The following is a 14,264-nucleotide window of genomic DNA, read 5'->3' on the forward strand; positions in this document are numbered from 1 at the left end:
AATTACTGGACCTCCAAACTTCCTCTTCCCTCTTCATTACAGTGTAATTAATCTTTACTTAACTACTTCTGCATATGATGCAATTCCTGTCTCTGTAAAGGAAGTGCTAAAGACCAGGAGATGCTATTTACCAGCTACAGGAGTGGGTTAGTACTACTACTGAATACTGTGGCCTGAATCTGCATAGCCCCAGAGGCTCCCGTTTTGAACAGAAGGTTTAGGAGGTGGGGCTTACCTGATAGAAGCAGGTCTACTCGAGTGTCCATTTGAGGGTTAAGCTCACCTGCTGGCTCAAGTATTCTCTCTGCTTGTGGGTCCCCTGCAATGTGAGCAGTAGGACCACAAACGTCTACTATAAACTGAGCCACTCCGATACACCATCCCCCACAATGCAATGGAAGTTTGTAAACTTCGAGCCAAAATAAACCTTTATGTTTATTTATTCCTGTAGGTTTCTGTCAGTGACTTTCTAATACAGAGACAGAGAACAGAGTCTACTAATAAGGAGAAACAGTCTCTCATGCATTGCTACCTTGGACAAAAAAAAACAAAAAACAAAAAACAAAAAACTTACTGTACAACTTCTATCAAGAGTTTAAAACTATCAATGAGCTGGGCAGTGGTGGTGCATGCCTTTAATCCCAGCACTTGGGAGGCAGAGGCAGCCTCTGAGTTCAAGGCCAGCCTGGTCTACACAGTGAGTTCCAGGACAGTCAGGGCTACACAGAGAAACCCTGTCTTGAAAAACCAAAAAATAAATAAAGAAAAGAAAAGTGTGTGTCACCACCAACTGACTTGGTTTGGGGCTGGAGAGATGCCTCAGAGGTTAAGAGCACTGACTGCTCTTCCAAAGGTCCTGAGTTCAATTCCCAGCAATTACATGGTGGCTCATAGCCCTCTATAACGAGATCTGGTGCCCTCTTCTGGCTTGCAAGCACACATGCAGGCAGTGTATACATAATATATAAATTTTAAAAAAACTATCAATGAAAACATTTTCTTTGAATATCTGAATTTCATTTCAAAACTGTATCAGCCAAAGTATGAAAACACACGTGTGGCACTTTTAAGAGCAAAGGATAGAAAAAATCCCCAGTATCATCAGTAAGTATTGAGTGAAGAAATGGTAATTATCCAACCCAAAGTAGCTGTAAAAATCAAAGACATCATAGCCATTGGAGTAGTGCAGCTATTATAGTTTTTTTTTTTTTAAGAGTAAGAAGAAAGCCCCACCTGGGGATCCATCCCATAAGCAGTCACCAAACCCAGACACTATTACATATGCCAGCAAGATTTTGCTGAAAGGACCCTGATACAGCTGTCTTGTGTGAGGCTATATGCCAGTGCCTGGCAAATACAGAAGTGGATGCTCACAGTCATCTATTGGATGGAACACAGGGCCCCCAATGGAGGAGCCAGAGAAAGTACCCAAGGAGCTGAAGGGGTCTGCAACCCTATAGGAGGAACAACAATATGAACTAACCAGTACCCCCAGAGCTCATGTCTCTAGCTGCTTATGTAGCAGAAGATAGCCTAGTCAGTCATCATTGGGAGGGGAAGCCCTTGGTCTTGCAAAGATTATATGCCGCAGTACAGGAGAATGCCAGGGCCAGGAAGCAGGAGTGGGTGGGTTGGGGAGCAGGGCAGAGGGAGGGTATAGGGGAGTTTCACGATAGCATTTGAAGTGAAAATGAAGAAAGTATCTAATAAAAAATTGTTTGAAGAAGAAGAAGAGGAAGAGGAGGAGGAGGAGGAGGAGGAGGAGCAAGCACATGCTCACGAGCAAGAAGAGAAATTAGGAATCCTTGTGTTACCAGGCACCTGAAACTGCTGCCGCTGCAGAAAGCAGTTCAGCAGCTCCTCAAAACATTAAATGGTTTGATAAAACATTTTTCTAACAGTTTAAGACCCTGGTTCAGCCTCAGAGAGAAACTCTGTCTCAAAAAATCACCCCCAAACCCAAAACAACAACAACAACACAGTGCTGGTTTGATCCCCAGCACTAGGGAAACAGTGCCTGAAACTCACTATCAGTGGCAACCCCGCCCTGCTATGACAGCCATGAAATAAGCAACTTCTTCAGGGTTTCGTCAAATCTTTGAAGCCTTCTCTTAGAAACTACTTCCCACTTATGGACTCTTCCTAGGCTATCAAATTCAAAGAGGCAGACCTGATGAAAATAAACTATATGGGTGACTTGGGCATATTTGAGAAGGCAGAGAAAGCATATCATGCCATTATTCTGAATGTCCCATGAACCCTAGAGTAATGATGCAAGTCCATCCTTTACTGGCAACTCTGACAAGTTAGAGACAGGATCAGGACCAGAATTCAAATTTGTACACCATGCATTTTACAGCTACTCACAAATCTCCCATTTAATCCTCACAAGCATGTCTAAGTTTTTTCACTTTTGTTGCCTAAGTTATGAAAACAAGATGTAGGAATGATGGCAGTTTGTCCAAAGTCTTATACCTAAGCATGACAGAGTCTAAGTAGAACCTGAGTAGTACAGGCATCCTTATCATTTGTTTCCAAGGAAATCACAACTTGGCAGTGGTACTAGATGTGAGAGTGTTTCTAATTCAATCTTCAGCACCTAGCAAAGACTACTACAGCCATCTATCATGCAGGAGCCAACTTATGGCCATCAGATAATAGCCCTTTCTTATATCCTAGTCTGATGGCCAAGGACAAGTATTTCTCTTTATTAGTTAGACCTTTTATAGTCATAGGAAGAGCAGAAAATGTTTTGTTCAATCTCTACAGCATCATTAAGTATTTGGATAATTTAACATGCCTGTTATACTTTGAAATACTATGAATAATGATCTTTCTACAAATTTCACCAGATTTATATAAGATTTTGAAAATGAAGAATCCCAAATGTAGACTCTGAAACACTGTCACACTTATAAAAATATAAGGCATTATCCAAATTATATTACATGGTCATGCTAATATTAGAATATAGGTAGTCAGGGTGTGGTGGCATACGTTTTAATCCCAGGACTCAGGAGGCAAAGGCAGATCTCCATGCCAGCCAGCGCTATATAGTGAGACATTGTCTTACATAAATAAATAGCAAAAACCATCACTTAGAGAGTATTTAGTGTGTACTAAAAACTCTATAGGCATATTGTAATTTTGTACTATGAAATTTTGTATAACTATTACTAACCTTATTTTATTGGTTTTTTGTTTGTTTTTTTTGTTTTTCAAGACAGGGTTTCTCTGTATAGCCCTGGCTGTCCTGGAACTCACTCTGTAGACCAGGCTGGCCTCGAACTCAGAAATCCACCTGCCTCTGCGTCCCGAATGCTGGGATTAAAGGTGTGCGCCAGCACACCCGGCTTTTTTTGAGGCAGGGTTATATACAGCCCAGATTGGCCTCTACCTCATCCTATAGCAGACTCCTAATCCTCCTGCCTCCACCTTCCACATACTGGCTTATACCACCACCACCACCACCAGGCTACTGGTGTTACAAAAATCAAAGGAACTAGGTTAGCAAGGTTCACACAAATTGCCACAGTTCAAACACTAGGCTGCCTTGCTCCTAAGCCCATATTCTTCATCAGACTTTTACTGCCTCCCTATTTCTATCTAATAAATATATCTTTGTCCTCACATCTAAGACCATTACAGACACTTTTAAACCTAAGATCAACCATATCCATCAATAGGACATAGTTTCTGAAGCAAAATTAAGAAGTACCTGGAAAATAAGTACCTTCAAGTAAGGCAATAAATTTACACAGAATTCTAACCATCAGGAACAGAATTAGTGTAACAAAACCTTTCTCATTGCTTGAAAGTTACTCTTAAATTGATGTGAACTTAACATGACCAGGAAATCATCTTGGACGTTAAGGGGTGTGTATGTGTTGGGGGAGGAAGACTGTAAACCTAAAAAACAAAAGAATTCAGCCTTTAAACATTACATTATTCTAGGTGGTAGTAACATACATTGGGTAAGAAGAGGCAGGCTGAACTGAGTTCAAGGCTAGCCTGGTCTACAAACTGAGTTCCAGGACAGCCAGTGCTACACAAAGAAACCCTGTCTTAAAAAAAAACAAAACAAATTGCATTATATTCCATACTCAGCTACTGAACGCTATGTAATATTATGCTCTACCATCTTTATACAGTTATTTATTAGTTAAATAACAGAGATGTAATCTTTGAAGAGGTATCATCATCCATGTTTCTTTATAAAAACATGTCTAAAAATAAATTCAGGAGCAGAATCTCTTTAAACACAAATTCTTCAATCTATTTTAGTATGACCCGAAGTACATAAATTTTCATATGTGCAAGATAACGTTTAAAACAGCACTATTCCCCCATTGTTTCTCTCACACACACGAGGTGAGTCATGTTGGAAGCACAGGTGACTTTCTGCAGTGTCTTACCTCCATTGCTAAAGCTGCAGTCTGTTGGTCATAATGGTTCAGAAGATTAGGCATGAAGGTAGTATTGTAAGGCAAATCTTGGCACATCCTCAAGGTTATAGGTTCACAAGAAAACAAACTGTGCCCACCTATCTGCCCCAGAAACACAGTCAAGAGCCAAAGATAAAAGACAATCCAGCTCACAGCCATTCTTCCTGGATCAGAATGAAGCTCGGATGATCAGATCTACACAGGATGCGTTTTACATCAGTATAAGCCTGCAGGTCTCAGCTTGAAAGTACCCCTTATCTGTTAGGCTCCTCAGTTGAAAACTCCCTGTACTGTCAAAGAATTGTTAACCTGGTCTCACAAAGGGCATTTGTTTTTGGTTTCACAATATGGGAAGATGACATCATCTTGTATCTTCTCTTCATTTTATTACATTGGGCACATCTGGCCAGCATATCAACTCGATCAACCGCATTCCCAAATCACAGATTCCATCTTAGGAGGAGAGTGATTTCTTTCTTGTTGAAATATCTGAAAAATATTGAAAATGGGAAAGTTAATCACTTCTCAAAATACTGCAAACAACATTAAAATATCTGATAAGACATCATACTGATTTAAAATAGAAAATACAAGAGTATTCACAAAGTAACAGTTTTCTATATTATTGTAGGTGATATATATATGTATATATTCACACACACTAAAAATAGTCATTAAATAATACTTAATATTTATATATATTTAAATATTTGTTTATTTTATGTATATGAGTATACTGTAGCTGTCAGACACACTAGAAGAGGGCATCTGATCCCATTATAGATGGTTGTAAGCCACCATGGGGTTGCTGGGAATTGAACCCAGGACCTCTAGAAGAGCAGCCATTGCTCTTAACTGCTGAGCCATCTCTCCAGCCCTATAATTATATCTTTATATTCTTTTTGTTTGTTTGTTTGTTTGTTTTGTTTTTCGAGACAGGGTTTCTCTGTGTAGCCCTGGCTGTCCTGGAACTCACTTTGTAGACCAGGCTGGCCTTGAACTCAGAAATCTGACTGCCTATGCCTCCCGATTGCTGGGATTAAAGGCGTGCGCCACCATGCCCGGCATATTTTTATATTGTAAGTTACATATATAACCCACCATGCCTGGCATATTTTTATATTCTAAGTTACATATATAACACATGGCAGAGAATTCTGTCACAAGTTATAAATGATCCATTTCAAATGTCTTTTCCATTGTCCCAAACTGTGTTTAAATAATACTTGTTGTAAAATAGATTATGGAATTTCAAATTTATTTGACATGTTTTGGTTGTTGGCAGTACATTTTTTTATTAACTGACTTGATAGAAAGTAGCTGTAAAAGGTCTGGAATAAGATTAAAGCTTATAAAAAAAAGATTAAAGCTTATTAATGCTACATTGTGAATACTGTCACTTAACCCATATTTTTCTTTCCTGAAAATTATTTACACATCACTTCTTGAACATGAGAATCTACAAGTAAATTATGAGATAATGTATCGAAAAAAGTAGCATTCTGCATTAGGTGTTGGGGTACTGAATTGCAGTTGAAAAGGCCACCTCTATCAACCAATACTGAACTAACGAATAGAAGGTTCCAAAAGTATTACCAGCCAGTTTTACCAATGCTGCATCATTTTAGATAACACAAAAATGTAATGCCATATTTATTCTCCTGGAATCTCAAACACATGACCAACAAATAAATGGTCACCACAAGGCCTAGTTATGTAGACAAGCCAGAGTAGGGCTAGGAATGATTCCAAGTTAGTGGTAACTTCCTCTAAAATAAATAAAAAAAAATTTAAAAAAAATAAAATAAAGAGAGAGACACTGCCTAAGGACCACCACCTAAGGAATTACTCCTAAAGATGGTCCTAGTTACAAATGTCCTGTAAGTCAGGTCTTGTGAAATGCTATGCTAAAATAGAACAAGTAAAAGAAAAGTACATTTATATATAATAACCTACAAGAAATTAAGAGGTAAATGGATATAAAAATAACTAATAGGGCTAAAGAGATAGATAGCTAAGGGCTTAAGAGCCCTTGTTGCTCTTGCAGAGGATTCAGGTTTGGTTTCCAGCACCCACATGGTAGTTCACAACTATCCATAACCCCAGTTCCCGGGAATTCAATGCCCTCTTCTGAGGGCCCCAGATATGCACATGGTGCATAGACATCATGCAGGCAATTTCATACATATAGAACATATAGTTAAAAAAGAACACTAGAAAAAGTATCAAAGAACAAAAGAAATGCATACATGGTCAATAAATGCATGAAGTGATGTTTAACTTCACTAGTAAAAAACTTCAAATAAAAAGGGCAAACAGAATTCTTCTGCTAATCCAATATACAAAATATACTTCAACAATGACAGAATGAAGTATAACATGGATTGTAGGGAAGAAATTATATTCAGCATTTCAAAATACTTGAGATAAGAATCTAAACTAGTTGATGCTTTTTTTTAAAAATGACTACTTATCGGGCTAGAGAGATGGCTCAGTGGTTAAAAAAAAAACAAAAACAAAAACAAAAACAACAACAACAACAAAAAAAAAACCACGTAATGTTCATCCAGAGAACCTCTGTCCAATTCCTGAGCTGCAGGTGGCTCACAAACATCTGTAACTCCAGGGGATTCAATACCCTCTTCTGGCCTCTTCAGGGACTGCAGGCACATGGTAACTAATTTTTAATGACTTTCTATACCAAAAGATTTCAAATGGGCACAACTTGATCCAGCAAACCTATTCATAATTTATTCCTGAAGGATACAAGTGCATGTGGTATACAACTGAAATATTAGCATAAGTAATTTATAATAAAAAAAAACCCTGAAATTAACCAAAAAAATTACCAATAGTAGTTTAGCTAAGGTGGTACAACACATGATGGACTATTCTATAGATACTAAAAAGACGAACATGACTAAGAGCACACCACAGTGGTCCTGTGTACTCAACACCACAAAGACCTGTGTTCAATCCCTGACACTGCTCCTTCCTTCCAAAAGATGCACATGGATTGTATTTATTAACATAACAACAAATGATAAGCAAAAAAAAGCAGGATTGGAAAAGTGCTCAGTAGGTAAAGCACTGTGGTGTTAAGCGTGAAGCACTGAGTTCAATTTCCAGAACCTAGATAAAGCCGGATACAATAACACACATCCGTAATCCCAGCACGCGACAGGAGAGGGGAGCGCATACAGGAGAATCCCCGGAGGCCGGAGAGCCGACCAGCCTGGCATATACAGCAGTAAGCAGAAGACTGTTCCAGTCTTCTGATGGAAGGCAAACACTGGTATCCAAAGGTGTCTTAACTGCCATGCATGTGCCATTCATGAGTACTCTTACATTTACACACTTAAATACACACCACACACACAAATGCACACTTGTTTCTTTAAGATAAGATCTCACTATTTGACCCTAGCTAGACTTGAACTCACAGAGATCCACCTGCCTGTGCTTCCCAAGGACTGGGATTATAAGTCACCACATACAACCCAATACAAAGATGTTTCTTAAGGGAGTTAAGAAACAGTATGCATCTATAACTAACTTCTGTCAGAAAAGCATATATGCAAAAACCCCAGCTATTTCAGCCTGATGTCATGGAACATGCCCATAATCCCAGAACTCAGCAGAAGGATGACAAATGGAGAATAGTTTGGGCTACAAATTATGACCATCTTTAAAAGAGGAAGGGCATTTCAATTATTTAAAAATAATATAAGTGCCTTATGGAATTTTATGAAAGACCTGACTTTATATTACTTTGTGTATAGAGGATGTAACTTCAAATCTACAAATGTGTGCTCAGTGGAGGACAAGAATAAATGCTAGTTGAACAGTTTATGGGCTGGTAATTAAAGCAACAAGCCAAGGGATATGCTACATATATCACTGCAGGTAGTAAAAAAATCAGAGGAGTGATAATTTAGTACAACGCAAATAGATTTTTCAGGCCAGCCAGCCAGTTCATCAGGTAAATGCACTTGCCACTGGACCTGGCTGACAGGAGTCCAAGCCTCAGAAGCCTCAGGGCAGAGAGGAAGGAGTGCCTCACCAAAGTTATCCTCTGACCTCCTCACACATCACACACGTGTTGTCTCACACACACACACACACACAAAAACACCAAACAAAATGACTATTTTGTTGGTGGTGATGATGTCTGATTTTTCCAGACAGTGTTTCTCTGTGTAACAACAGCCTTGGCTGTCCTGGAACTTGCTTTGTAGATCAGGCTGGCCTCAAATTCTCAGAGATCCTCCTGCTTCTGCCTCCTGAGTGCTGGGATTAAAGGCAGGCACACAACACCTGGCAAAACTTGACTTTTTTAACACTGAAAAATTCAGGTTACCTATCAGCCCAAAAATGGTGTGTGTGCTTTAAAGCATCCTGCACACACTCCACATCGCATTTGAACAGTGAATTACCTATACACACGTGCATTTGGAGGTAAGGTGTAGGCTCAGGTGTCTTTCTCAGAAGCATCCACATTGTTTTGCTGAGATGACCAAGTCACTTACCAAGGGCCAGCTAGGCTGTCTGGTGAGCCAGTCTCAACAATCCACCTGTCTCTGAAGATGGAATCAGACACATGCACCTTCTACACAGGGCATCTTTTTTATGTATGTACCATGGATCAGGCTCATTTGTGTATTTAGTGAGTAACCATCTCTAGAGTCCCTGAAACATCTGGTTCTAATCAGAATCAGGAGAAGGTGCCATTTTTTCCTCAAGGTAGGCTCATCCATGGAAAAGCTCTAAACTAAACATGAGTGAAATGTTGAAAGGCTGTCTTCTCAGGCTGGCTAACAAAGCCAGATCCAAACAACTCAGGTGGAAAAGCAAGAAACAGGTAATTCTGACTCGAAAAGATAAAATATAGCAACCCATTAAATAAAATAAAGGTTAAAGTTGTTGGAGGCAATATTTTGATTATTATACTTTTTTTTTTCTTTTTTGGCAAGAATCTGTAGGATTCCAACAGAATAAAGAAGCCCACTGAGCTAACAGAAGATGTAGGCAGTTCTGGGCACCAGAGTCCAAGCAAAAATGAATGCTATGACAGTTCATGCACTATGAGTTAAGAGGCACTTTCACCTCTCCACAGCACAATATCAAATATTTGGAAAATCGATTGTTAGTGCTTGGTAACATTCTTGATTGGGGCTAGAGACATAGCTTGATGTTAAAGTGCTTTCCTAGTGTGTGTGAAGCCATGGTTTGAGTTCCTATACTAGGTGGGGCATGGGAAATACTAGAAATGTATGTGTTTTTAGTTTTATGAATGTAGATCATCGGGAATCTCGTATTTTCCAATTATTGCCCATTTTGATGAGAAAAAGTAAAGTTCTTTAAAATTAATGAACTGATCACATGATCTGAAGGACAGCAAGAAAAAGATGAATGAAATGTTGAAGGGCTGTCTTCCCAGCCTGGCAAACAAAGCCAGAACCAAACAACTCAGGTGGAAAAGCAAGCAGATACCAGATGCAACCACGTAAAATGTGTGCACAAGGGGCACACACTTTTCAAGAAAAATGGCAACAAAAGACTATGCTCACAAATGCTTCTGCATCACTTTCTCCACAGACAGGGCCCATCTCACTATTCTTAGTTTACATTTAACTTTGACACCCTGTAAATACAGGCAGTTCAGAAATTTCATCTGTAAGTTGTAATGCTAGATACACTAGCTACAGCATGGAAAGCCAGGATGTTCCCATCTTTCAGACACATTTTTCAAGAATGCATTGCGAAGGATTAGCAATGGATTGCTTTAAGTCAGTCCCTCTGAAGGAAACCTTTTCCTACTACCTCCTCCAGTATCACTTCCCTTTTCCTAAAGCCTACTCAGAATTTGGCCTGTTATTTTCCATTTGTTTATGGGGGGAGGGGTATATGTGTGTCCTGCACGTGCCAGGTGCCAGGTGTCTTCCTCTAGTGCCTTACACCTTTTTTTTTTTTTTTTTTTTTTTTTGAGACAAGGTTTTTCACTGAAACCGGGGCTTGCCAACTGGCTAGATTAGAAGAGCTTCAAGCCCCCAGGATCTTTTTGTTTCCATTCTGGCCAACACTGGGTTACAAGCACCCACTGCCCCTCAGGGCTTTTTACATGACTATGGAGGTCCTCATTCACACACAGCAAACGCGTTATCAATGAAGCCACCTCCTCAGACCTCTATATCATACAGTTAAAGAAAAAAAATTCATCCTCACAAAACTGCCTCTTAGCTATTGCCAAAAAAGAAAGTTCATATAACATCATATTGAATTCATAGAATCTATATTTGTATTAATATCAGAGTAACTCTTTTCTAATCTCTTTTTTTTTTTTTTGCCTGAAGCAAGGAGTCAGCCACCATGTCTTACAGCTAAGGTTATCACCTGACTCCTGAGCCTCCTGCCTCTCTCTCAAGTGCTACAATTACAGGGATGTGCCTTAGTGCCCATCATCTTTCTAACTTTTAAATTTCATTTTGCCATCTACTAATTACAATCCTCTCATTTCTCAGTGTGCTGAAAGGTATTGCTTAAAGAAACAGTACTTTTCGATTCAGAATTTAAAGCAAATGGTAGGCACCAAATTTCAAACTAATAAGCTCTGAAACTAAGACAAGCAAACAATCTTTCAAAGTTAACCTGTAAATAAAACTCAAATTCAAAGACAGACTCTGTACGCGTGGTTGGTTTTGTTTGCAGTACTAGGGACTGGACGCAGTCTTGTGGGTGCCAGGTAAGCAGGGTCTACCATCTTGGGCTGTATCCCGAGTCCTAAAGTTGAATAGAGGCTGGCAAAAAGGATAAAATAAATAGAGGTGGTCCGAGAACTCTGAGCTTTTGTGAGGAAATAGCAAGTCCTCGTGTTTTCCCCTTAGCGAAACCACATGCTTTGTGTGCTTTCAGTGAAGTACTGTTTTGGTGAGACATAATGAGGGGGAGACTGGAATGTGTTAAGCTCACTCCCTGAGTTATAGTCTTCAAAAGCTTCATTTATAGTGCATTCCCTGGATGCACTGAAGCTAGTGGTTCCCAGAATGATAAACTAGAAATTGGAGAGGGAGACCATTTCTGAAACAGCAGCTAAAAGTCTCTGCGAGCCAATGAAGAGTTGCTATTCCCAGCCTTACAAGTACCACCACTGAACACTCCTTTTTTTCCTCAGAACCTTACTGTATCTCTCTGCACAGGTCTCTACTGAATGAAGATAATGATGTGCTAAGAACTGCTACCTACCACCTGCCTCCTAAGAACAATCAATATACCAAGATGCTCAGAAGGCTTTGGGTTTTTTTGGTTTTTGGTTTTTTTTCTTTGAGAAAAGGTTTCTCTATGTAGTCCTGGGTGTCCTGGAACTGGCTATGTAAACCAAGCCAGCCTTGAACTCACAGAGATCCTCCTTTAAGTGATGGAATAAAAGGTGTGTGCCACCACACCTGATTTCATGCTCAGAAGTTTTACATACAAAATCATTATAGAGTGTTAGTAACAAACTAATATAAAACATAAGTTGGGTAGATTCCCAGCTCCCAGAGGTCAAGCAGGGAAACACTCTTTTGTAAGCAGAACCCCCCTCCTCTCTTCTTCCTACACAATAAAGGTTTCAGGCTGTATTATACAAAGACTTACACTGTATTATACACATCACTATTAATTCCTCTCAACCCTTTCTACTTCAAATATCTCAAGCATGGAATTAAAACAAAACAAAACAACCATCCACTTGAAGACCCAAAACAGAAAATAACATTCATAGAACTCTGGGGGGAAACGGACGAGGAGGCCACAGTCACTTTCTCTCCCATTAATGGAACCTTACTAGCCTTTTAAGAGATGAGAGGCACATTATCACCAGACAAAAGGAAAAAAAAAAAAAACAGGAAAGATGAAAGAGAATTCTAGACTTTATTTAAAAATATGCCTATTTTGCTAACAGTTTCAAAGCATTTGGGGGCAGACAGATCAACACTACGCACTGTTTTACTAAGTCTAGGGAAGCATGGTAAGAGCTGCAACCGGGTTATAGTTTATCTAGGTTTTATCCTTCCAAATATTTACACTCCTTTCCCTGGCTCCTTAACCCTGAATCTTTTTACCTTTATGCTGTGGTTTAAGAAAATGTGTTGTTTCCCAGGGGGTGGGGGGTTGGAACACTGATTTGTTTAAAGGTAAAGATAGAATGTAAGGTCTTATCGCCTCCTTTTTGAGAAAGTGGTCCACTACACAGCCTATTCTGGCCTATAACTTTCTGAGATTCTCTTGCTTTAGTTTCCGATTACTCAAATTACAGGCATGAGCCATTATCATGCACAACTTGAGTACCCGCTTCTTAATACACAACTAGATTTGATCTAGTCCTCTTCTAGCTCATTATGCCCAGTAGACCACCGAGGACCAAAGCAGGCTGAGAAGGGAGGTGGCATCCTTAAGCCCAGCTGGCCTTTGTTTCCCTGCTCTCATGTACTGGTTTTGCAAAGCAACCCAATTCCCATCAACAAACATTCTGGATGTACTGAAGGACTTTCCCACCGTGAGATTTAAGCTGGTGCGTCTGTTCGGCAGTCTGAGAAATTCAGAAGGGAGCTAAAAATTGTGATTCTATCATTGGGCGAAAACCCAGACCTCTCGAGACGTTTTTCAACTTTAAGTCTCTTCTGCCTAATTAATGGCATGCGCTTTTGTTCTTTTTCTACCCACAAAGGGGAAAGAATAGGAAAAGGGAGAGGAAAAGAAAAATGAAAAAGCCCTCTCCTCTTCCCTTGGGGAAGTCCCTACCTCCAAGAGTCCCAAGATGCGAAAAGCCTATGGGATGTTTACAACCTTAACGCTACCCGCATCTCGGTGCCTTTATTCCAGAGGCTAGGAATTCACCGCCGCATCCCAGGGCAGATCCGCCGACCCCGAGTCCCCACCGCGGGGGTAACTGGGGAGCGCGCGGCGCTGGGAGCCTCCGACTTTGCAAACTGATGGGCGGCAGGGGACAACTTTTGGGCGCTGGGTGTCAGGGGTCGGCCGGGGGCTGCAGGGAAGCAGCAGCGCCGGAGCCCGGCGCATCGTCCTCCCGCCCACGCCCCCGCGGCGCCGAGCACAGAAACCGGCTGGGGCCGGCCTCGTTCCCCGCAGGCGACCGGCGCGGGGACCCGCCGCGTCCACACTCGCACAGGTTGCCCGGCGCGGGCGGGACGTACCGGCCCCGCCGCTTTCCCAGGGCATCCTCGCTTAGCGCGGCCGCGGCCCCGAACTCCGCGCCGCCCACTCCGACCCGGCTCGGGCCGGGCCGCTCGCCAGCCGCAGCTCCGCGCCCGCCTCGGCAGCGCCGGCCTCGGGCTTTTGTTCGGCCGCGACGCGAGCAGCGAGCGCCGCCTGACGAGGGGCGGCTGGGCTGGGGCAGGCGCCTCGGCGCTCTCCACACGCACCGCTCCTCTCCCGCCCTCCCGGCCCCGGAGGAAACGTCGGCCGCAGGACTCACCTCACCGCCGGCCTCCGGGCTCTCCCGGGCAGCGCCGCTGGCCCCGCAGGCGGCCGCGCGTCCCTCAGGTTCCCCGAGCGGCCGAGGACCGCAGGCGCGCCGAGCCTTCGCGAGCGTCGAGGCGCGCGGCCCGGGGAGGGAGGTGCGCGCGCACGTGCCGCGCATGCGCGCTACGGCCAGCCTCCTAGCCTGCTCCTGGCTGTGCAGCGCTGACCGGCTTCGTTGTTCTCAGCCTGGCGTCCTAGGTGATAGTGACGTCTTGAGCTGCCGCGCGTCGGTTTGGTGGTTCCCAGCGCTGGAGGCATTCATCCGACATGTGCCCAGTCCTTGCAAAGTCCGCCTGA

The 14,264-nt window shown here is 42.0% G+C and overlaps 1 protein-coding gene across 1 annotated transcript in view; it reads right to left on the bottom strand.

Moving 5' to 3' along the window:
• The window catches only part of Fzd3 (frizzled class receptor 3), a 71,795-nt gene extending 57,752 nt beyond the window's left edge, over positions 1 to 14,043 (bottom strand). Inside the window, exons 1-2 of the mRNA XM_021181966.3 lie at positions 13,921 to 14,043; positions 4,416 to 4,934 (exon numbers count right to left, since the gene is read on the bottom strand). Coding sequence (XP_021037625.1) covers positions 4,416 to 4,604 — 189 coding nt within the window. The 5' untranslated portion in view covers positions 4,605 to 4,934; positions 13,921 to 14,043. The remainder of the gene's footprint in view (positions 1 to 4,415; positions 4,935 to 13,920) is intronic.
• Positions 14,044 to 14,264: the final 221 nt, after the last annotated feature.

This window comes from Mus caroli, unplaced genomic scaffold (assembly GCF_978045245.1).
Source record: "Mus caroli unplaced genomic scaffold, Mus_caroli_1 scaffold_12, whole genome shotgun sequence".
Lineage (NCBI taxonomy): Eukaryota > Metazoa > Chordata > Mammalia > Rodentia > Muridae > Mus > Mus caroli.